At 41.9% G+C, this 22,916-nt stretch overlaps 1 protein-coding gene across 7 annotated transcripts in view; it reads right to left on the bottom strand.

The window, feature by feature from the left end:
• The window catches only part of LOC135094240 (uncharacterized), a 184,412-nt gene that overhangs the window by 128,143 nt on the left and 33,353 nt on the right, over nt 1–22,916 (bottom strand). The window contains exons 2-4 of one of the 7 annotated variants that reach the window (XM_063994165.1): nt 22,164–22,356; nt 5,363–5,441; nt 4,981–5,186 (exon numbers count right to left, since the gene is read on the bottom strand). The exons of 1 other annotated variant lie outside the window; for it this stretch is intronic. In XM_063994165.1, coding sequence (XP_063850235.1) covers nt 4,981–5,065 — 85 coding nt within the window. In that variant the 5' untranslated portion in view covers nt 5,066–5,186; nt 5,363–5,441; nt 22,164–22,356. Of the gene's footprint in view, nt 1–4,980; nt 5,329–5,362; nt 5,442–22,163; nt 22,357–22,916 lie in introns of those variants that run through there. 5 more of the 7 variants (XR_010263677.1, XR_010263675.1, XR_010263676.1 and 2 more) reach the window with 5 other exon arrangements.

Genomic DNA, 22,916 nt, shown 5'->3' with positions numbered 1-22,916 from the left:
CTGGTAGCTGAGCCACAACAACGGTCTGAGAACACAGAGGCATATTCTGTTATTTCCTGTCCTGCAACAGTCCCCTACGGTTACCCGAGCCACAAGACCGGTCTGAGAACACCGAGCAATAATCTGTTCCTTACTGTCCTGCAACACTCCACTACTGTTAGCTGAGCCACAACACCGTTATGAGAACACCGAGGTATAATATGTTCCTTTTTGTCCTGCAACACTCCCCTACTGGTAGCTGAGACACAACACCGGTCTGAGAACACCGAGGCATGTTCTGTTCCTTACTGTCCTGCAACACTCCTGTACAGGTAACTGAGACACAACACCGGTCTGAGAACACCGAGGCATGTTCTGTTGCTTAGTGTCCTGCAACACTCTTCTACTGGCAGCTGAGCCACAACGCCGGTCTGAGAACACCGAGGTATGTTCAGTTCTTTACAATCCTGCAACACTCCCGTACTGGTAGCTGAGCCACAACACCGGTCTGAGAACACTCAGGCATGTTCTGTTCCTTACTGTCCTGCAACACTCCCCTACTGTTACCTGATCCACAAGACCGGTCTGAGGACACCGAGGGGTGTTCTGTTCCTTACTGTCCTGCAACACTCCCATACTGGTAGCTGACCCACAACACCGGACTGAGAACACCGAGGCATGTTCTTTTTACTTACTGTCCTGCAACACTCCCCTACTGGTAGCTGAGCCACAAAACCGGTCTGAGAACACCGAGGCATGTTCTGTTCCTTACTGTCTGCAACACTCCCTTACTGGTAGCTGAGCCACAACACCGGTCTGAGAACACTAAGGCATGTTCTTTTCCTTACTGTCCTTCATCACTTCCCAACTGGTAGCTGAGCCAGAACACCGGTCTGAAAACACCGAGGCATATTAATTTCCTTACTGTCCTGCAACACACCCCTACTGGTAGCTGAGCCACAACAACGGTTTGAGAACACCGAGGCATATTCTGTTCCTTACTGTCCTGCAACAGTCCCTTACTATTACCTGAGCCACAAGACCGGTCTGAAAACACCGAGGAATAATCTGTTCTTTAATGTCCTGCAACACTCCCCTACTGTTAGCTGAGCCACAACACCGGTCTGAGAACACCGAGGCATGTTCTGTTCCTTACTGTCCTGCAACACTCTTCTACTGGTAGCTGAGCCACAAAACCGGTCAGGGAACACCGATGCATAATCTGTTCTTTTCTTTCCTGCAACACTCCCCTACTGGTAGGTGAGCCACAATACAGGTCTGAGAACACCGAGGCTTGTTGTCTTCCTTAATATCCTGCAACACTCCCTTACCGGTAGCTGAGCCACAAAACCGGTCTGAGAACACTAAGGCATGTTCTGTTCCTTACTGTTTTGCAACACTCCCCTACTGGTAGCTTAGCCACAACACCGGTCTGAGATCACCGAGGCATGTTCTGTTCCTTACTGTTTTGCAACACTCCCCTACTGGTAGCTTAGCCACAACACCGGTCTGAGATCACCGAGGCATGTTCTGTTCCTTACTGTCCTGCAACACTCCCCTACTGGTAGCTTAGCCACAACACCGGTCTGAGATCACCGAGGCATGTTCTGTTCCTTACTGTCCTGCAACACTCCCTTACTGTTAGCTGAGCCACAAAACAGGTCTGAGAACACCGAGGCATGTTCTGTTCCTTACTGTCCTGCAACACTCCCCTACTGTTACCTGAGCCACAAGACCGGTCTGAGAACACCGAGGAATAATCTGTTCCTTACTGTCCTGCAACACTCCCCTACTGGTAGCTGAGCTACATCACCGGTCTGAGAACACTGAGGCATATTCTATTCCTTACTGTGCTGAAACCCTCACTACTGGTAGCTGATCCACAACACCGGTCTGAGAACACCGAGGCATGTTCTGTTCCTTACTGTCCTGCAACACTCCTCAACTGGTAGCTGATCCACAACACCGGTCTGAGAACACCGAGGCATGTTCTGCTCCTTACTGTCCTGCAACACTCCTCAACTGGTAGCTGATCCACAACACCGGTCTGAGAACACCGAGGCATGTTCTGTTCCATACTGTCCTGCAACACTCCCCTACTGGCAGCTGAGCCACAACACTGATCTGAAAACACCGAGGCATGTTCTGTTCCTTACTGTCCTGCAACACTCCCGTACTGGTAGCTGAGCCACAACACCAGTCTGAGAACACCGAGGCATGTTCTGTTCCTTACTGTCCTGCAGCACTTCCTTACTGGCAGCTGAGCCACAACACCAGTCTGAGAACACCGAGACATGTTCTCTTCCTTACTTTTTTGTGACAGATAGATGGAAACCCGTGATGACATACTATTTAACAGCCTCCACTTACTTCACTTATCTACCTGTCTTGCTAAGAAAAAGTTAATTTACCCAAAGTGATGAATTAGTGATCTAAAACTCAAATACCAGTTAATACGTGAACTAACGACCTGTTTTACATTAAGATTTCCACAATGAACAAGAAAGTAATGGTTGGTAGTCGCCAGATATCTTTTGAAATGAATTGTAGAGTGTGAAATAATTTTAAGCGAATGTAAACTACTAAAATCAACAATAAATGAACATCAGACGAACAATTAACAGCTGCAAGTGTTCCATGACTGTCCTGCCACATCTCGCGGGACGCCAAGTGATCCGTAAAACAAGTCTGCGGAGCACCGAAGCGTATCTACTCCCTTAATTTTGGTAGTGTACGGATGAAACCCATTCCAGACAAGCGATTCCCACTCTTTGCTACTAGTTACTTACTTCATTTCCTATTTACTTATCAGCCTACCCTACTTACTACCTATCCACCTGCCTAATTATAGCCTGTTTATTCTACTGCCCAGCTACCAAGCTTATTAACTTCCCTATATACCTACTTAATACAACTGTCCTGCTTACCTACCTACCTGTCTGCAATTTCGTCTACACAAGAGGTACTTCCCTCTCCTAGAAGCACCAAGCCACTATCGCACAACGGGAGTCATCCAGCACTGATCAATAACTGAGGGATAAACGAAAAATAAAGTTGGGAGGGACTGAAATATGTAGCAAGGGTGAGGCTGGGTCGTGGGCTGCGTGACGACTTGTCAACCCGAGATTCCAGGAAAAGACGTGAGGTACACCAAGAACGTAATGGAGATGAGTACGGGAGTGAAAGTGTAGTAATGCAGGTCAGGAGTAAGGAACGCACGCTATGTAAATCCCAGGCGAATCTAGTCCTGTCTCTCCTTTGATGTCATGCAGGAAAGCAAACATGAATGAATTTTACTGGCGAGAAGGTGCGTCAATACAACGATCCTGCGTGTGGGCGGTGTGCAGATCAGCAAGGTAAGGAGGCAGAGACGGGAAGAACGTCAACCACAAGTTTATATACGCCGCAGCAAATCAGGTTATTATACAACAAAAGAGAAATGGTAAAGAAAAAAATAAATAGAAAAAAAAAACCTATTTGTCGTTAAAAAGAACTAGATACCATTAACTAGAAAGTAATCCAGGAATATTTAGGTGATGTGCAAAGATGAAAGAATCCAAAGAAAACCATGATTAGTAAGAGCACCATTAAAAATACGGTATCAAATAATTAATGCAGAATATAAAAAAAAAGTCGAAATCTTTTCCGGAAATAGCGTTCGATAGCGCGGCTCACATACAGCTTATTGCAAACTCCGTGATTGAATTCATTCAAGCCCGACAACTTAATAAAGGTGTGATGGGAGTATTCATCTTAATGGCTGTTAACTGAACTATGTGGCTAACACTTACCATTGCATTTACTACTAAAACTGCTCTCTCTCTCTCTTGCTCAGTCACACACACACACACACACACACACACACACACACACATATGGTGACGTTCCTAAGGGCCTTCCCTACACCACTCTCCGCCGGAAACCAGGACGTCAGGAAGCATCTCAGAGGCGCACAACCGAAAGCTTTGTCTCGTCCCTGAAGACTGACAGGTAAAGTTGTTGTGGGAGTCCTAGCAGTGGCTTCTGTGAGTGTGAGTGTGTTTGTGTCATGGTAATCTATCATGCTTTGCGTGTTTCTCTGACAGCACAAGGATAATGGTCAAGGGCTACAAGTAAATATCACAAAAATGCCATCCGCTGTACGCTGTGCCTCCTCTAGGCCACGAAGCCTCGGTACACCGAGAGGCTATTCTGTGAAGGAAAAAATCGGCTATCAATATAAAGACAAAACTGAGAATATATACCCACTGATCAGACTTGCACATTTTCAGGTTTCAATGAAGTGTATACAATATAATTTCTCTTATTGTGAAAATACACAAACTAAGCAAAAAAAAAAAAAATGTGCACTAATTTCCTAAGGATGTCGCCTGCAGGTAAGAAGAGTGTAAGTCCAGGAATCTGTTTCATCATGACCACGAAGGGAAGCCGAAACTTACGAAGACGAGAAACACACACACACACACACACATATACACACACACGTTATATTCTACGACTTAGACACACAACCAAGGAAGCTGAAGCATCTAGCCAAAAAAACGTAGATGATTTAGAGCATTCAAAAACCACCCAGGCGTCAGTTCGATTTTAAAGTGAGGCCTCACGTCCACCACTTCATTACACCGACTATTCATCCACAGCCAACAAAGGTTACTGATCTCAGGTTGAAAGGTGGTCACGAGGTTAACCAGAAATATTGCAGTGAAGATGAAACTTAAAACTCGATTAAATCCGGTAAAATCCTCTTATTCATCACGCGTGTGAGAGAGAGAGAGAGAGAGAGAGAGAGAGAGAGAGAGAGAGGCAGGTATAAGTTGATTAAGGCAAACGGGAAGGAAATTGTTCATCATTAACCTAACGCTGCATTCATCTAGGTTCACAATGGTGTGTATGTGTGTTCCTCTCATTTTAAAAATTTGCACTCACTTTGAATAACAATCACTGGGAAAAAGTATACGTAAAAGAAATAACAATTAAAACTTTCTAAAATTCACTTACCACCATAACAACCACCATCACCACCACGATTTCTAGATGCTGCATCCGCAAATACCATCACCACCACCACCACAGTCCCGCACATTCACCATCGCTATCACCATCACCACCACCGGTGTAGACAACACCGCCACGTCCACACAGAATGCTAGGCCAGCACACAGAGAGGCACAAACACGAGTCACAATGAGCTCGGTCGTTTGCCTCTGAAACACAAAACCGTCGTTCATCAGATGGAAGAACGAGGCAATGAAAGAGCAAACTGGTGTATCTTTCTCAGTATCAACAGTTTGGCGAAAAAAAAATCTCTTTTCTTATGCCTCATTAATCGTGCAGGCCAACAAACATGCAAACAAACACGCGGCACAGTCCCAGTGGTCACCTGCATGGCCGACAAGGGTTCATCGAGTCTGTGTTCACTGCCTCTGGTTCTGGACGAGTTTCGAAGCACTTTGTGAAGCCTGAGGGATTAATTTATTTGTTTGTTAGTGATTCAGCCTTTCCGTTTGTTACTCTCGGTGAAAATACCGGAGTTTATTTTGGGTATAACTTCTGGTTTGTTTTTTCTGAAATAAAACTGGCATATTTTCACTTACATACACACACATACAAAAAAAAAATCACATACACATTTACTTTCTATTAATGTACATAAAAAAAAAAAAAAGTTCATTTTTAACACTCACTCTTTGCCTTTGTCTAATACCACGACGGCCGTTTTCTGCATTTACTCCGTCAATAGCACTTTTATTTTTCACCGAGTCCTTCATTGCCTGTTATCATAAAATCCATTTTCGTTTCTCTTTCATCTAACAGTGCTTCATCACATCCACTACCAGGCTTCACTTTCCTGACGGGAGCTATTCTGGTTCAATGACGAGCTTCGAGCGGAATTTCTCCGGAGATTGCTACGTTCCTCTGTCTTTCCTATTCGAAAATGACCCTACATTATTCTACAGCTCACCTTGTGGTGTAGGTAGTAGTAGTTATACAGGACATACTTCGTTGTGTGTGTGTGTGTGTGTGTGTGTGTGTGTGTGTGTGTTTGTGTGTGTGTGTTTAAAGCTCCAGTATTTTTCCGGTAAGAGTGACGGCATGGACGCGTGCATCAGCCTCCCCACAATGGCCATGAAATGTAACACACTAAAATAATTAAGGATGGGAAACTGTATCGCGGTGGTTGTGTTTCTCTCACCGGCCGAGGTTATACGCCCCGAGCACCAGACAACTTCACTATGAGGAGGCACTACGGAGTTTTAGTTTTAAGCTTCTGTACGTTTTCTATCTTTCTGAATGACTGGCCTCCTGACTTTTGATTCGTTTCCACATTCTGTACGTTTAATACGTCTTTCTGACTGACTGACCGCCTTTCTTTGTTCGTTCTCACTTCGTTCTCACTTTATGTATGTCTTATTAATCTTTCTAACTGATAGACTGACTTTCTTAGTTCCTTCTCACTTTCTTTATCTTTTATCTATCTTTCTGCCTGACTGACTCTCTCTCTCTCTCTCTCTCTCTCTCTCTCTCTCTCTCTCTCTCTCTCTCTACCCTCACACACATTATACACAAAACAACTGCCTAGTCAACAGCACCATTCACACCACACGTGCAGATGCATCCCTTTATACCATCGTATGGGGAGGGGGGGTGGAGGCGGGGGGATAGCATTAGAAGACTTAATATTTTCCACGCCTTCTTCTACGGTCCACTCGTCTCACAGTACGAGAGATTTTAGCCCTGACGTAAGCTGCTAAGGGTCGAGGAGGGAGGGAAAGAGTGGAGGGGAGCGGCGTGAGGGTGCCGGATGGAGGAGAAGTGGAGAGGGGAATAAGAGGCAAGTGCGAGAAGTGGCAAGAAAGGTGTGTCAAGTAAACAAGAGGGAGAGAGGCAGGCACTGGGGAACAACGCTGAGCTGACGAAGGCGGCGGCGTGGTCTGAGAGAGAGAGAGAGAGAGAGAGAGAGAGAGAGAGAGAGAGAGAGAGAGAGAGAGAGAGAGAGAGAGAGAGAGAGAGAGAGAGAGAGAGATAGAGAGATGTAGAATCTGGAAGAAAAGTACAATACAATCGGCTTGAACGACTTACGTGGTCAAATCCTTGGTGTGTGTGTGTGTGTGTGTGTGTGTGTGTGTGTGTGTGTGTGTGTGTGGCCAAGTAATGTCTTAACACTTTCTTCCAACAGCTTTGCAAATTTGTATCGAAAAGAAGACACTGAACAGTACAACGTAAACACACACACACACACACACACACACACACACACACACACACACCATCATAATTTTTCTACTACTACTACTACTACTACTACTACTACTAATTATAATAATAGTGATACCACCACCACCACCATCACAACATACATACATGATCATTATCACCTGGTACACTCACCCTTCAAGATACACTTTACCTTTGACATTACACTAACAACCTTACAACCTCGCGCAAAGATCAACACTGGGCTCCAAGACTTCACCAACTTCAGAGCAGCACATCACCAAGTTAGCGGGAACGTAATACGGCCACCAGCATTACCATCACCAGTTTTAAGAGCGCAGCGCCTTATGTGAACCACCTCGCTTCCCCGTGATCAAGTTGCAGCCCTGAAGCATCAAGTAGTGTAGGTTGCTTTGCGTCACCTTTAATGGCTATTTCACCTCAAGTAGCCGCATATCACCTGAAGAAGCCAAGTCAGTAGTGCCATCAGCCTGTTGCCACTACTTTATTCCCATCCGGAGTCTGAATTTGATAAGTCTTCCTTTCCAGTATCTACTTTTCATCCTTCAATGGCTACTTCACCACAAGTAGCCGTTCCAATGTCGTTCTTGATGTATATCCCACTTGAAAATGACACGTCAGTATTGGTATCAACTTGTGCTAGCCGCCTTAGGATTCTCCGTCGTCTGAATTTAACAAGTCCTCCTTCCGAATACCTCCCAGAGTCACCCTTTCGTCTACAGGTTAGCACACCTATTCCTACCGTCTGCTCCTCACCCATCACAACACAGCGTGATACGGGATATACAAGAGGGCCTGAAGTATCCTCCGTATGCTCCTCTGCATCACCCACACCCACATCCAGCGCCCCTTCACCCACGGCGCCTCGCCGCCTTGTCTCTCCATAGCCTGCGACTCACTGAGTGTTTGGCGACGCGCTGCTGACACATTATCTTGACGTCTCCCTGTCACACCTTAAGTCAGCGCTGCCTCCCCTTCCCTGCCACCACCACCACCTCCTCCCTCGTCTCTCCTGACGCTGTAAACCTCGTAAACAAGTCGTAAAACACATGTAAACAAGCAAGCTTGTCATGCTAGTTGCGTCAACTTCTAATTAGTCTTTTTAATTTACATTCATTAACTTTATTCTGTTGTTCGTGACTAATTATAAGCTTCCAGCTCTCGTTACATTGTTGATTGCTGCTGCTGCTGCTGCTGCTACTTTTATCATTTTGTTCTTTTTCTTCTTATTATTTCTTTATTTTTCTTTTCTTCTTCATTTCTTCTTCTTCTTCATTCCTTCTTCTTCTTCTTCTTCTTCTTCATGTTCTTGTTCTTGTTCTTCTTCTCCTTCTTCTAAGGTCATTATTGCCATCTATTCATCGTTAGTGGTGTAGCTAATATAATAGTTTTTAGTGTTTTATCTGGACAACTTTTAACGCCCTCTAGTGGAGAGATTATTGATATTTCCAAGTATGTTTTCATGACTCCAGTGATAGTTTGAGTATTCTGCATCACTGGTAAAGACGCCTGCCTCTTAGATTACGGTTTATAATTTCTGTAGCATCTGAATACAACTCTTATGAGAGACTAAAATGTTTATAAAATACTGGCCGCAGTGACTTGACTTTTCTTGCAACATCAAGTGGCCTGAGATCACTCACATGCTGCCATCAACCACGATTTTCTATATAGAAGAGCATTCCGAGACTTCACTTCAGAAAAAAAAAAAAAAAAAAACTGCTGGGCCACCACGAAGGGAGGCCAACCATCCATGTCACTGAGAAATATAATCCATCAGGCTGAGTATTAAAACTTGCGGGCGATACAGGCCAGAGATCACTCACAGGCTGAGACAAACTACGATTTTTCATGGTGAGCCACTGCGAAAGGAGGCCAACCATCCATACCACTGAGAAATAAACCATCATACCGAACATCGAACCCTGCAGACGATACAGGCTGAACAAAAATCACTGCAGTGTGCGCCATAATGCGATTACAGAGGCCGAGTAGGGAAGCTGCAACTCTCCCCTCTCTATTTACTCTCTTTGTATTGGTTTGCTTTGTTTTCTGTTATCACCCTTCGTTCTAGAATTGCCGTTTTGCACCTCAGGAGGGAAAGAAAGAGTGCGTAACATTATTTCCTTTAACACACACACACACACACACACACACACACACACACACACACACCTTAACACTGTATTAAGCCAAGCCCCCTCAGCTTCCTCCCTTCACTTCATCTTTTACGTCTTGAGGGAATGAATAATAACGAAAAAAAAAAAAAGAAATATCAGGGTGGGTGCCGGGAAAGAAAATGGGGTCGAGGGTCAAGAGAAAACTGGGGTAATTAGGCAGGGTAACTGGGATATTTAGACTTCCCAAGAGAACTTTAAGCCTCCCCCACACACCACTAAGAAGAGCGGAGGAGTGAGGGGGAAAAAAAAAGTGAAGCGAGAAGTGTGTGGTGAGAAAAGAGGGGAGAAACCTGGAGAAGAAAATATTAAGACGCTTTATGAAGTATTGAATAAAGGGACGAAGAAAAAGAGAGGGAGAGAGGGAGAGAGAAGAGGGATGGAGCGAAGGAAACAGACAAGGAAGGGGAAGTATATGATAAAAATAAAGTGTAAAAGAATCCTCGCGTAATGGAATTCAATTTACATTTTTGCGCGCTTGTCATGAATTACGCTACAAGTGGATCTGGGCGGCGTTGTGAATACGTGGTGCTCGACAGTAATTAATTCCACTCGCTGAAAATGAAGAAAATAACATTACATGATTATAAATTGTCGCTTCATTTCTTTCTTTTCTATTTCGAGGGATTAATCTGTACGGAAGGGAGGGAGAGGATGGGAAAGAGAGGGAGGGAGAAAGTAAGTGTGTGGGACAGCTGTGTAGTGAATGTTTGTGATGCGGGAATGTGTGTGTGTGTGTGTGTGTCGTGGATAAGTAGTGCAAAAATAATTCAATTTCATGAGTATTTAAGTTGCATCTCGCCATGGTAAATATTTCCGGTGCCTTATTTATTTATTTATTAGTTTATTTTTTTTCCGGTTAGTAAAGATTCAATATCTGGAGCAAAGGAAAAACTGCGTCACCAGTCACTATAGCTTTCATCTCTGCAGGCTTTCCCAGGCATCTCTTGGGCAAGTCAAAAGCTTTTCATTTCGTTAACTCTTCTCTTTAAACTGACGGACCGTAAATCCTCACTCGTCTTCGTAATAGGGCATCTCATTTTTTTATCTTATATAGTTATACGATTATCAATGATTTGTACTTCTTTTAATTAAGTGTCTACAATTTTTTATTTTTTTTTACTCTGCGTCGTAATGTTGCATCTCTGTTTATTTTCTGCTCTCATAAGATTATCCATAATTTCTGCTTCTTTTAACTATATTATTTTTTTTCACTCTACGTCTCTTTCTATCTTCTATCATACTATTATCAATTATTTCTGCTTCTTTTAATTGACAGTTTTCATTTTTTTTTTTTTTACACACTGCCGTAACATTGGATCTGTTTTTATCTTCTGCCAACATACGATTATCCATATATTAACTCCATGTTACCCAACACTTCCTGGCTAAGAACTGTCTGCCTCGTCATGGACCCAAATTCAGGCCAGGGATCAAAAAAGTGAAGACCATCAAGCTCAATCCCCCAAAAGCCACGCCACCAAACTCACGCGGGAGGGAGTGATCAGTGGGTGAAGTACGAGTATCTTAGTGACGCAATAAGTATCTGTTGCTCAGAGTTTTAATGGAGTGTTAACACCTTCACATCGAAACACATGAATCAAGCTTAAAAACTGAGGATTCTTTTCAAGGACACGCGGTTCGTTCCAAAGTGTGTGGGCGAGTGGAGACAACTGTGTGGTGCGAGAGAACACATATTTCCTTCTGGAGTATAGCAAGTGTATGTGGGGGAAAATGTGAGGCAAGAAGTTCGTTATTAAGGCCAGAAAAATAACAATGAAAGTGATTCTCTCTCTCTCTCTCTCTCTCTCTCTCTCTCTCTCTCTCTCTCTTGCTCGCACGATGCCACTATGATGGAAAACATGAAGAAAAAGGGATGAAGACGTCTGGCCTCGCCTATAACATACACACACACACACACACACACACACACACACATTTTCAAACACATACATGAAAGAAGACTTAGTTCGGGGCTGTGGGAAGGTAGAGGGAGCAAATGTGAGGAGGAGGAGGAGGAGGAGGAGGAGGAGGAGGAGGAGGAGGAGGAGGAGGAGGTGGTGGAGGAGGAGTATAAGAAAACGGAAAAAAAGGCCAGGAGGATGAAAAACAAGAACAGGAAAGAAAAGAGAAAATATATTTAAGCAGAAAGGAGAACATATGAGCTGGAGACAACGGTACTTACTGAATCCAGAGAGACAAAAGAACAGTTCACCAAGATTTACGTTCTTAGAAACCAAAACCTAAAAAGATATTTCCACCTTTTCGATGTGTTTTTTCCCACCAACAAGAGAAATGGGCAGGCACAATTTAAACTGGAAGATGACAATGAAAAATAGAAATTATGTACTAAAAAGGAAGAAGTGGGAAGAGTTTTTGGGATTTTTTTTTCTTTTGCTAAGAAAAAAAAATGGCAGAGAAACTATTTTAACAGAGAAGATGAAGGAAATGCAAAATATATATATATATATATATATATATATATATATATATATATATATATATATATATATATATATATATATATATATATATATATATATATATATAAAAAGCAGGAACTAAGAATTTTCCTGTTTTCTAATCCGTATTTTCTCCCCCGCCCACACACACACAGACACACACACACACACACAAATATATATATATATATATATATATATATATATATATATATATATATATATATATATATATATATATATATATATATATATATATATATATATATATATATATATATATATATATATATATATATATATATATATATATAAGGAAATGGATGACGAACTACGAAAGCTTGAACGAAACGAAAAAAAAAAGAACATGAAAAAAAACTGGTGAATATACGAGCACTACATACACTCATTGACAATAAAAGAGAACAACAAAGAACCAATGACAAACTGAAGGATGACGGGAACAATACTCATACTTCAAAAAGAAGGAGAAAGATGCTGAATACACAGGGGAGGATGAAGGAAACGAAGAAAAAACCCTAAAAAAAACACGGAAAAAGTGAATATACGAGTACTACATGCACTCTTTCACAATACGACATAAGACAACAAGGAATGATTGACAAACTGAAGGATGGGAACAATACTTGTATTAAAAAAAAAGACAAAAAGACACTGAATATACATACACACTTTCCCAATGCCAAGGTAACGTCAAAGTAACCAGCTCAGTGAGGATGACGGGAACACTCCATTCCACGCCCTAACGACCTGAGGATGCTGAGGCCAAGAATCCAGAGCAGACTTTTATAGGTACGTCCAGCACACAGGGGAGAAAAAAATGGAAAAGAAAATGTTCGTGAATATGAAAAAAATACAAGTACCCAAGTTAGAAAATGTAAGAAAATTCCTGGTATGTGAAAATAAAACAAATGAAGGAAAGTCGTGATATCGAGACAAGAACACAAATGAAACACGTGTTGTTGATATTACTAAGAACTAAGTCTGTCTGTCTCTCTGTTTCTTTGTCTGTCTCCTTGTCTGTCTGCCTGCTTGTCTGTCTCATGTTTTTTTTTTTTTCCCAGTAATGAGGTTGAGTTAAGTGATGAAACTAAAACCATTCAAAGCAAAAAGGTCGATAACCCTAACTGAAAAGTAACGAAACTCCAAAAACTTTGACTATTAGAAAAAAAAAAAAAACTATATTCTAAGTGGAAGACATGCTTAGGGCGCCGATATCCTCTTGATTTTTTTTTTTTTTTTATGTAGGAGGGACACTGGCCAAGGGCAATAAAAATCCAATAAAAAAAAATGCCCACTGAAATGGCAGTCCCAAAAAAGGGTCAAAGCAGTGGTCAAAAATTGATGGATAAGTGTCTTAAAACCTCCCTCTTGAAGGAATTCAAGTCATAGGAAGGTGGAAATACAGAAGAAGGCAGGGAGTTCCAGAGTTTACCAGAGAAAGGGATGAATGATTGAGAATACTGGTTAACTCTTGCATTAGAGAGGTGGACAGAATAGGGGTGAGAGAAAGAAGAAAGTCTTGTGCAGCGAGGCCGCGGAAGGAGGGGAGGCATGCAGTTAGCAAGATCAGAAGAGCAGTTAGCATGAAAATAGCGGTAGAAGACAGCTAGATATGCAACATTGCGGCGGTGAGAGAGAGGCTGAAGACAGTCAGTTAGAGGAGAGGAGTTGATGAGACGAAAAGCTTTTGATTCCACCCTGTCTAGAAGAGCAGTATGAGTGGAAATCCCCCAGACATGTGAAGCATACATACTCCATACATGGATGGATAAGGCCCTTGTACAGAGTTAGCAGCTGGGGGGGTGAGAAAAACTGGCGGAGACGAGACGTCTCAGAACATCTAACTTCATAGAAGCTGTTTTAGCTAGAGATGATATGTGAAGTTTCCAGTTCAGATTATAAGTAAAGGACAGACCGAAGATGTTCAGTGTAGAAGAGGGGGACAGTTGAGTGCCATTGAAGAAGAGGGGATAGTTGTCTGGAAGGTTGTATCGAGTTGATAGATGGAGGAATTGAGCTTTTGAGGCATTGGACAATACCAAGTTTGCTCTGCCCCAATCAGAAATTTTAGAAAGATCAGAAGTCAAGCGTTCTGTGGCTTCCCTGCGTGATATGTTTACCTCCTGAAAGGTTGGACGTCTATGAAAAGATGTGGAAAAGTGCAGGGTGGAATCATCAGCGTAGTAGTGGATAGGACAAGAAGTTTGGTTTAGAAGATCATTAATGAATAATAAGAAGAGAGTGGGTGACAGGACAGAACCCTGAGGAACACCACTGGTTTAAGAGTAGAACAGTGACCGTCTACCACAGCAGCAATAGAACGGTCAGAAAGGAAACTTGAGATGAAGTTACAGAGAGAAGGATAGAAACCGTAGGAGGGTAGTTTGGAAATCAAAGCTTTGTGCCAGACTCTATCAAAAGCTTTTGATATGTCCAAGGCAACAGCAAAAGTTTCACCAAAATCTCTAAAAGAGGATGACCAAGACTCAGTAAGGAAAGCCAGATCACCAGTAGAGCGGCCTTGACGGAACCCATACTGGCGATCAGATAGAAGGTTGTGAAGTGATAGAAGTTTAAGAATCTTCTTGTTGAGGATAGATTAAAAAACTTTAGATAGGCAGGAAATTAAAGCAATAGGACGGTAGTTTGAGGGATTAGAACGGTCACCCTTTTTAGGAACAGGTTGAATGTAGGCAAACTTCCAGCAAGAAGGAAAGGTAGATGTTGACCGACAGAGCTGAAAGCCCTTCTTGCCCAAAAATTGCGTTTTCTGTCAGCAGCGCAGTTTAACTCTTTCACTGATATGATCTTCCTTTGTTAAGATTGAAAACATTGTAGAAAATGCTTACAGAAAGAAGGAAAGAGTGTGTGGAGGGTAATTTAAGAAAATGTAGTACATAAGAAAGTATCTAAAAAGTTGTAGACGGATACAGAAAAGTATTTGCCTAGCAGTGAAAGGATTAATATCCCAGATGGCACTGTACGCAGCAATGCCCACTACAAACTGGGCCCTTGTCTCATCTAAAGGGCAAATGGAAACTTGCACCATGCAATACAGGGAAATGGAAAAAAAGTGACATCCCTTAAATAAAAAAAAAAAAAAAAAGAGGAAAGAAAAGCAAACTGGTGGCATCCAATCTCTCTTCGGGTCCCTTTACGAACTGATAGAGGGAACGCCGGCGGTAAATAATGATCGCAGGAGAGGAAAGCTAACAAGATAATGAGATTCAGGTCCAGACAGCAAGCCAGACAGACAGGCGCTTTGACACCCAACGTACCCATGTTTAAGGATGGTGGCGACGACAGTGGCAGTGGCGGTGGCGGTGGCGGTGGCAGTGGCGGTGGTGGTAAAACAAGCGATGGGTTAATGGTGGCGAGGGAGAAGGCGGAAATGGAAGCAAGGAAAAGATAAGGATGAAAAAAAAAAAAAGTGCAGCAATTTCCCCCGCGAAATTAGATGAACGAGATAACACTTGGAGAAGAGACACGTGGGCAATTAGAAAGGAAGAGAGAACAGAAGAAAAGAAAAGAGAGAGAGAGAGAGAGAGAGAGAGAGAGAGAGAGAGAGAGAGAGAGAGAGAGAGAGAGAGAGAGAGAGAGAGAGAGAGAGAGAGAGAGAGAGAGAGAGAGAGAGAGAGAGAGAGAGAGAGAGAACTTTTACTTAAATTAGGTACAAGAAAAAAATAAGGCACATGATTAAAGATTTGGGTATGTAAAATAAACTTTGCTAAATCTGCAAAAAAAAAAAAAAAGGCAAAGTAATATGTAAATCTGTAAAAAAAAGGCAAAGTAATATGTAAATCTGTAAAAAAAAAAAAAAAACATAACCAATATATTTATATGTACAAGTATCTGCTTGTGGCATATATCAAGCTGCACTCAAGAAAGAAAAAAATATTTTGAGAAAGGCAAGCCAAAAGAAAGAAAGAAAGAAAAAAAAGTAAAGACCAATTCAATTCGAGATAATTTTCCACTCTCCATTTCCCCCAAGAATCTCTGTACTTACCTCATATGAATACCACAATATTTTCTTTTTCTTTACTTGCTAACTCTGTCTGTTGTTGCTGTTCAAAACATTCACCTCACTTCCTTTACACAACTCTCTGATCCTCTACAGACTCCCACATGGTGCCCATAACCACCTGTGGCAGTGTTATCTTCAGTATTTTAGGATTGAGGCCTTTCTGTGATAGTTCCTTATCTCCCGAAAACTTGTTACAACACTTCTCTCTCGCTCTCTCCACCTTCTCTCTTCGTCTTTCCGGTATTCATAGTTTTCTGTTTTTCATTAATATCTCCCCCCTACCAATTTTGTTGATTAGATTTACTTAACATTGTCGTCCTTTATGCCTTATATTAAATCAGAGAATGAGTGTAATGAATCTTTATATATTTTATTTCTATTTAGTTGATAGTCTTTCAGCAAGTGTAGTAACCAAATGATGATGATGATGATAATGACGTACAGGCTGATAATGACAACAGTCTCTATAAAACTTATTTCATAACTTTTTAGCTTAACTTAGTTCATTGTTTTTATCTATATATTTATCTGCTTTTTACTTGATTTTTTTATATTTTTATTCGAGTTTTTTTGTTGTTGTATTTATTTACTAGTTTACTTATTCGTTCATTCATTCATTCTTTCTTTCATCCGTTGGTTCATTCACTTGATATCTTTATCTTGGTAAACGCTTAATTTTTTTTTTTATATCTAAACAGCACAATACAGCTTGGAACCGCTTTACATATTTGATCAGACTATACACTATTATATAAACACAAAAATTGACACGCTTCCTCCACGTAAATTAAATGGGTTTGAATTTATAGGTAAAGAGATGGTTCACACTCCCTCCTCCTCTCGAAGGTGTTATTTGTTATAGAAAGGGAAATATGTAAGCGAATATATTACTTCCTCGTGTTGCCCGCTGAGAAAATTTAAGACTGCCATTGGCTATAAATAACACTTGAGGTGGTGGTGTACGTGAGGTGCACGGTCAGGATTCCTCTTAACATAATCTATATTCATTTTTCTTCGTGTTCTTTGTTATGTTCGTGTGGTAGATTTGCCATTTGTTAACGTTGAGGGGCAGATCCCATCAATTCTTCCACCTTTTGTAATTCTTTCCTTTGGATTACGTAGAGTAGTTTACATCATTCCGACACGTATTCATTGTTATTCATTGTATCGTCCTTTTCATCGTCGTTTTCACCGCTTATCGTTGCTCTTCTACGTTATTTTCAACATCAATTCTTCCTCCTTTTGTAATTCCTTCCGCTGGATTGGAGTTGTTTGTCTCATTCCGATATGTATGATTTTGTTATTCATTGTATCGTCCTCCACATCATCGGCCTTTTCATCCCCTGTCGTTGTTGTAGTTCTTTTCAACATTAAATAGGGTAAAGTGGAAGGCTGTGGGCTTGACCAGGCGCAGGAATTATAGAACATCAGCCGGACGGACAAGATCATTGGATAAGTGAAGGAGTGAGGCAGCCAAACCTCTTCAGGCTCGCCTCTTCATATCACATCGTCACGTATCCTTTCATAATTTCATCACCCAGAAGGCACCAGTGATATGAATACTCTCTGCGATGTTATTCAAGAGATTGTGGTGGCAAGGAGTCAATTTGTAATCTCTTAATCCGATGATAAAGTGACTGGTTAAGATTGAAATTTCATCACTATTGTCATTTTTTTATTTATTTTTTTTTTTTACGATTTCAGTGGTGGATAAATTCTTCTCCTGACCTTCTTCACTCATCTATCGGTTGCCTGCCCATTAAAGGTCATTCCTACAGAACTTTTTATTTTATTTTTCCATTTTTGTATCCGTCTGCACTACCGTCATTTTTTTTTTTTTTACGATATCTTGGTTAATAAAATAAAAGCAAACACGTTGCTCTCCCTTACAGAGATGACTCTTCACTGACTTACCCACCCGACGAGTGAAATAAAATGCCAAACAGCGACAAGTACAGACTCACCCTCTCCACTCTAATATAAAATGAGAAGCAAAGTCGAAAGCATTTCATTTAGCTTCACACCCACGCCACTCCCAATGGCTCAGCGCTGTCATGAGTCTGGAATAAATCACGAGAAGAAGTTTGTTATGCTGGATCTCTTTCGCCTCATGTCAGCCTTCCAATCTCTGAGAAAAAGAGGCGGATGTTTAAGATTCTTTTTCGTTCTGAAAGGATATCCTGTTCGTATACAAGCTGACTGATGTGTAATTACCGTCTATTTATCTGTGTGTGTGTGTGTGTGTGTGTGTGTGTGTGTGTGTGTGTGTGTGTGTGTGTGTGTGTGTGTGTGTGTGTGTGTGTGTGTGTGTGTGTTATATCTTTGTAAATAAGAAAATAGAACGAGATTTCTTTTCTTCTTCTTGTCTTATGACACACAGATGAATGAAAAACTCAGAGTTGTTTCTTATTTATTGTCTCCATATATTTTGTTATTTGCATTTCTTTGTCATAAAGTTTGAGTGAGCATCAAACAGTTTTTACTGTAAATCTGCATTTATATATCGTTTGATTTTACTTCGTTGTAAAGTAAAAAGAAAAAAAAAGTTATCTCAGTTTCATCAAAAAGTTTGCAAGGTGTTCGAGTCAGCAAACTTAATGCTCTGAAGGCCACGACTGTACTTAATGCTCTGAAGGCCACGACTGTACTTAATGCTCTGAAGGCCACGACTGTACTTAATCATGACAGCTCCCTGACGTCACTGGTAAATCTAGTATCACACCACCACATTCCCCACGACGTCATCGCCGCACCAGATATCACGTTCATTTCGGAATGCTTATTAGTATCAAGCCACGACCTTTGAGCCTCACGCCACCACATCCTTCACATAAACGAGCGCCGCTATCAGTTATCGTTATTAATCATGTTGCTCTTTATACAAGCTTATGAAAATTTATAATGCTATTAGTGGTTCAGCTACCCTGTGTGTGTGTGTGTGTGTGTGTGTGTGTGTGTGTGTGTGTGTGTGTGTGTGTGTGTGTGTGTGTGTATGTGTGTGATTTCCAAAATTCGAAGATTTGCACGCTTCACAGTATTCTTTTATAAACAATGGTGAGTTTTTAATTTTTCAAAGCTACGTGGTAATTCGGCAATAACAAATACTTCACTTGATCCAGTATTTGTAAAATAATCCCAAAATATACACGATAATGGGCGCTACTACTGACGCCTAAGCCTCTACACTGTATCTTCCACTAAGAAATATTGAATACACAATTTTCTCACTCGTTTGAACAAATAGCCACATATATATCAAATTAATGTAGTTTTGTACATACGCTTGAGGAACACAGCTCAAGTCTTTTATTTGTTTCAGGATCCCTATACTTATGTGTGTGATTAAGTAGAGGCATCGTGCAAGGCAGCGGTTCAGGGCCAGCACGCCGCCATGTGCTGTCTCCATTGTTTCGTAACCTTGAAAGAAGTAATTGCCACGCCCATCACTGTCTTTGGAAAAAAAAAGTATTATTTTTAATGATGTACTGTGTTACACTTTAAAGGCGCTGCTAAAATCCAGTCTGTAGTGATTCCGAAAAGTTCTAAGTATGAAGCCGTGTAGTGATGCTCAATATTCACTGATCATTATGTTGAAATTCATCGATTTACACAAATTGATGTTTTGCGCCGACACTTTTCTCTCTTAGATGGACTTCAAGACAAGAGTTACGAGTTCATAGCATACACCCACAGTTCATACCCAGTGACAGTCAGTAAGTCAGACTGTATCAGATTGTTATGGCTCGAGTTACAAAGAACCGTGAGCCTTGAGTGTCCTGTCATGGGTTTGATCCCTGCCACCTCCTTTTTACCTGTATGTTATTTATTCACAAGCAATCCAAGCGCTCTAAAACACGCTCATTCTCATAAATCTGGATCAACCATAGATGTTTCTGATATTTCGTCTGTTCCAAGTTATGCTGGATAGTTCCTTAATATTTGTGAGAGTTTTAGATGAATGGTTTGCCAGAGATATGGTTGGCATTATAGTTCTATCGGTTATTTTATATACCGTTATTTTTGCTACACAGACATCAGTCGCAGGCAGGTTATGCTTGGCTGATATGGAACATTCACCCGCATACTTACCTGCCAGAAAGAAAAAAAGGTCTGTAGATTAATTATGTCAGTTTTGTAATAGTATACTCGCTAATATAAGTGACTGATGAACATTTAACGTTTTTCCTTGAACTTTAATGTCCTATATATGATTTAGTATCTGAGAGAGAGAGAGAGAGAGAGAGAGAGAGAGAGAGAGAGAGAGAGAGAGAGAGAGAGAGAGAGAGAGAGAGAGAGAGAGAGTCCCTTTCATACAAGCTGCGCCACTGTGTTAACATTTCATTATTGTCTTTCATTATTGTCTTTCTTCTCAGTGTCTTTCCCCCTCTCTCTATCTCCCTCCCTCTACCTACCCTCCTCGCCCTCTCTCCCTTCCTCCCCACGTGGCGCCAGTGTCTCATCACGCCCCTGTGTTGGCTCCGTGTGTCATCTGATGGCTTCGTCATACAGAACTGTACTCTAATTGCATCCCTTGGTCCCTGTTTGCTCTCGAGTCCTGCCAATTCCATTACGTAATTATTCGGGTCATTATGGGGAGGATAAAAAAAAGAAGGGAATACTCAGAGAGATGCATGATGTTATTTCATTTGGGTTTAATTTGACGAAGTGTTGCACGGAGGAGGGTATTACGAAGCTGGGCGTTGCGTTGCCATGTAATTTGTTCCCGCCTCGCTCCGTCATTTCCGCACCGCCGGGATGCTAATGTTGTAACACACGAGAGTGGCGCATTGCATAAAACTTAGATTAGACAGACTTGGGTAGGCAGAGGTTGGGATGACTGCTTGATGCTGCTCTCTCTCTCTCTCTCTCTCTCTCTCTCTCTCTCTCTCTCTCTCTCTCTCTCTCTCTCTCTCTCTCTCTCTCTCTCTCTCTCTCTCTCAGCATTACTTATTCTCCTCATTTTTTTTTTTTCATTTCTATCTTCTCTTCATATTCACTTTCCTCCTCCTCTATTTCCATTTCACCCCTTCCTCTCCACAGTTCTGATTCTCTCCATTAGTTTTTTATCCATTCTTTATTCATATTCTCCCTTCCTCCACTCTTCTTTCCCTTACCTTCCCTTCTCTTCCACCCACTGCTCCTCCTTTCCTTCCTTGCTGCCAGTTTCCCTCCTTTACCCTTTGTTTATTTTATTCTTACTTTTATATTCCCTTTCCTTTCTTACTTTCCTTTCCTCCTTCCATCGTTACTTCTCTCTTAACGTTAGAGTTCTCCCTCCTTACACTCCTCCTACAGACGATGAAAGGGAAACAAGGGGAAAAAAATAACGTGCTAATGATTACTATTCACTCTGACTACCACCTCGTTCCTTCCTTTCCCTGCCACCCACACTCCAGTGAAAGCATTATAGAAACTCAAGAAATACGTACATATTTCTTTTTATGTGTGCGTGTATGTGTTGCTATATTTTTTCCTGTGTAGTAGTAGAAGCGTTTCAGAAGCTGGAGATGTGTGTGAGAGAGAGAGAGAGAGAGAGAGAGAGAGAGAGAGAGAGAGAGAGAGAGAGAGAGAGAGAGAGAGAGAGAGAGAGAGAGAGAGAGAGAGAGAGAGAGAGAGAGAGATTGATTAGCTAGTTACTTGACAGACAGACAAACAGACAAAAAGCACACACATCAAAAATTACTCCAAAAAGAAAATAGGCAGACAGACAGACAGACAGACAGACAGGTATAAAGACATTAACTTTATCAATAGGAGACAGTAAAACAAACAGACTACGACATAAACAAACAAAACACTAGAAGATACACATACAAACATACAAACAGAAGAGTAAGGAGAGGTAGACAGACAGGTAAGCAGAAGAGGCAGGACAGATAGACAGATAAGCAAACAGGACAGACAAGGAAGGAAGGATGGAAGGAAGGAAGAAGAGCGTAGGATTGTTTGCTTGTTTAAGGGAGAAGTAAAACAAAGCCCCACTTCAGAGCCCTCAGCCCACCTACCCTTTCTTTTTCATCAGCTTCCGAGGTGTGAGAAAGGAGTCAGAGAGAGGGAGGGAGAGGGAAGAGGAGGAGGAAGTGAGAGCAAGTGAACAGGGGAAAGGATATAACTGAGTGAAGGGCGGATGGATGGAAATTACAGATGATGGAAAGGAGGAAGAAGAGAGAAGAGCGAGGAGGAGGAGGAGGAAGAGGAAGAGCGTTAGTTGAAGGTTATTGTAAAAACAACTATAACAAAGCTGCACATTTACATCACCTCAGACAGGGCACACACACACACAACGAGGGCCAGGTCAGTGGGAGTGCTTCTTAATTAAGGTTAGAGGACAAGTTTGTCTCCACCCGAGGTTCTTCACTGATTAGAGTTCCATGAATGAGAGGCGAGATGAAAGTGTGCCGGAGTGGAGTCCCTCAGGATACATCGCTGGGTTTGGAGAACACCAACTCTCCTGAAAAAAAAGTGGTGTCGCTCGTTTTTAATTTCTAACCTCTCTCTCTCTCTCTCTCTCTCTCTCTCTCTCTCTCTCTCTCTCTCTCTCTCTCTCTCTCTCTCTCTCTCTCTCTCTCTCTCTCTCTTCCTGGCCTTCATTATCCTCCCTCTCTGACGCCTCCACCTCACCTCCCTTCACGTCAGCCTCTCTCGCCAACACGAGGCTCGCGACACCACACGGCAGAAGTGCGTCGCGTCCCACCGTTGTGTTCCTCCCGTCATTCATACCTTTGCGCAAACACTGAGCCTGCTCACAAATGTTGTCTCATGAGCGGCTTTCGTCTGGGGAAAAATGCCTCTTAAATTAAGCTTTTTGAGAGGGCGAGTTACGGCCCAGACTCCAGAAGAATCACGGCAAAAGGCGATGCTCTTCTTACTTTATATATCACCGAACCCTAACGCTCTGGAACGCACGAGGGACACTGTAACAGAGGACACGTCGAGGGAAGTGCCAAAGTGTACGGTGACATATACATGGTAACTTCTGAACTGCGACACTGGGTGGAAGATGAAGGGGGG

The sequence above is a fragment of the Scylla paramamosain genome, chromosome 45 (assembly GCF_035594125.1).
Source record: "Scylla paramamosain isolate STU-SP2022 chromosome 45, ASM3559412v1, whole genome shotgun sequence".
Classification (NCBI taxonomy): domain Eukaryota; kingdom Metazoa; phylum Arthropoda; class Malacostraca; order Decapoda; family Portunidae; genus Scylla; species Scylla paramamosain.
The sequence above is the reverse complement of the archived record's forward strand: the minus strand, read 5'-3'. Positions and strand labels throughout refer to the sequence as shown.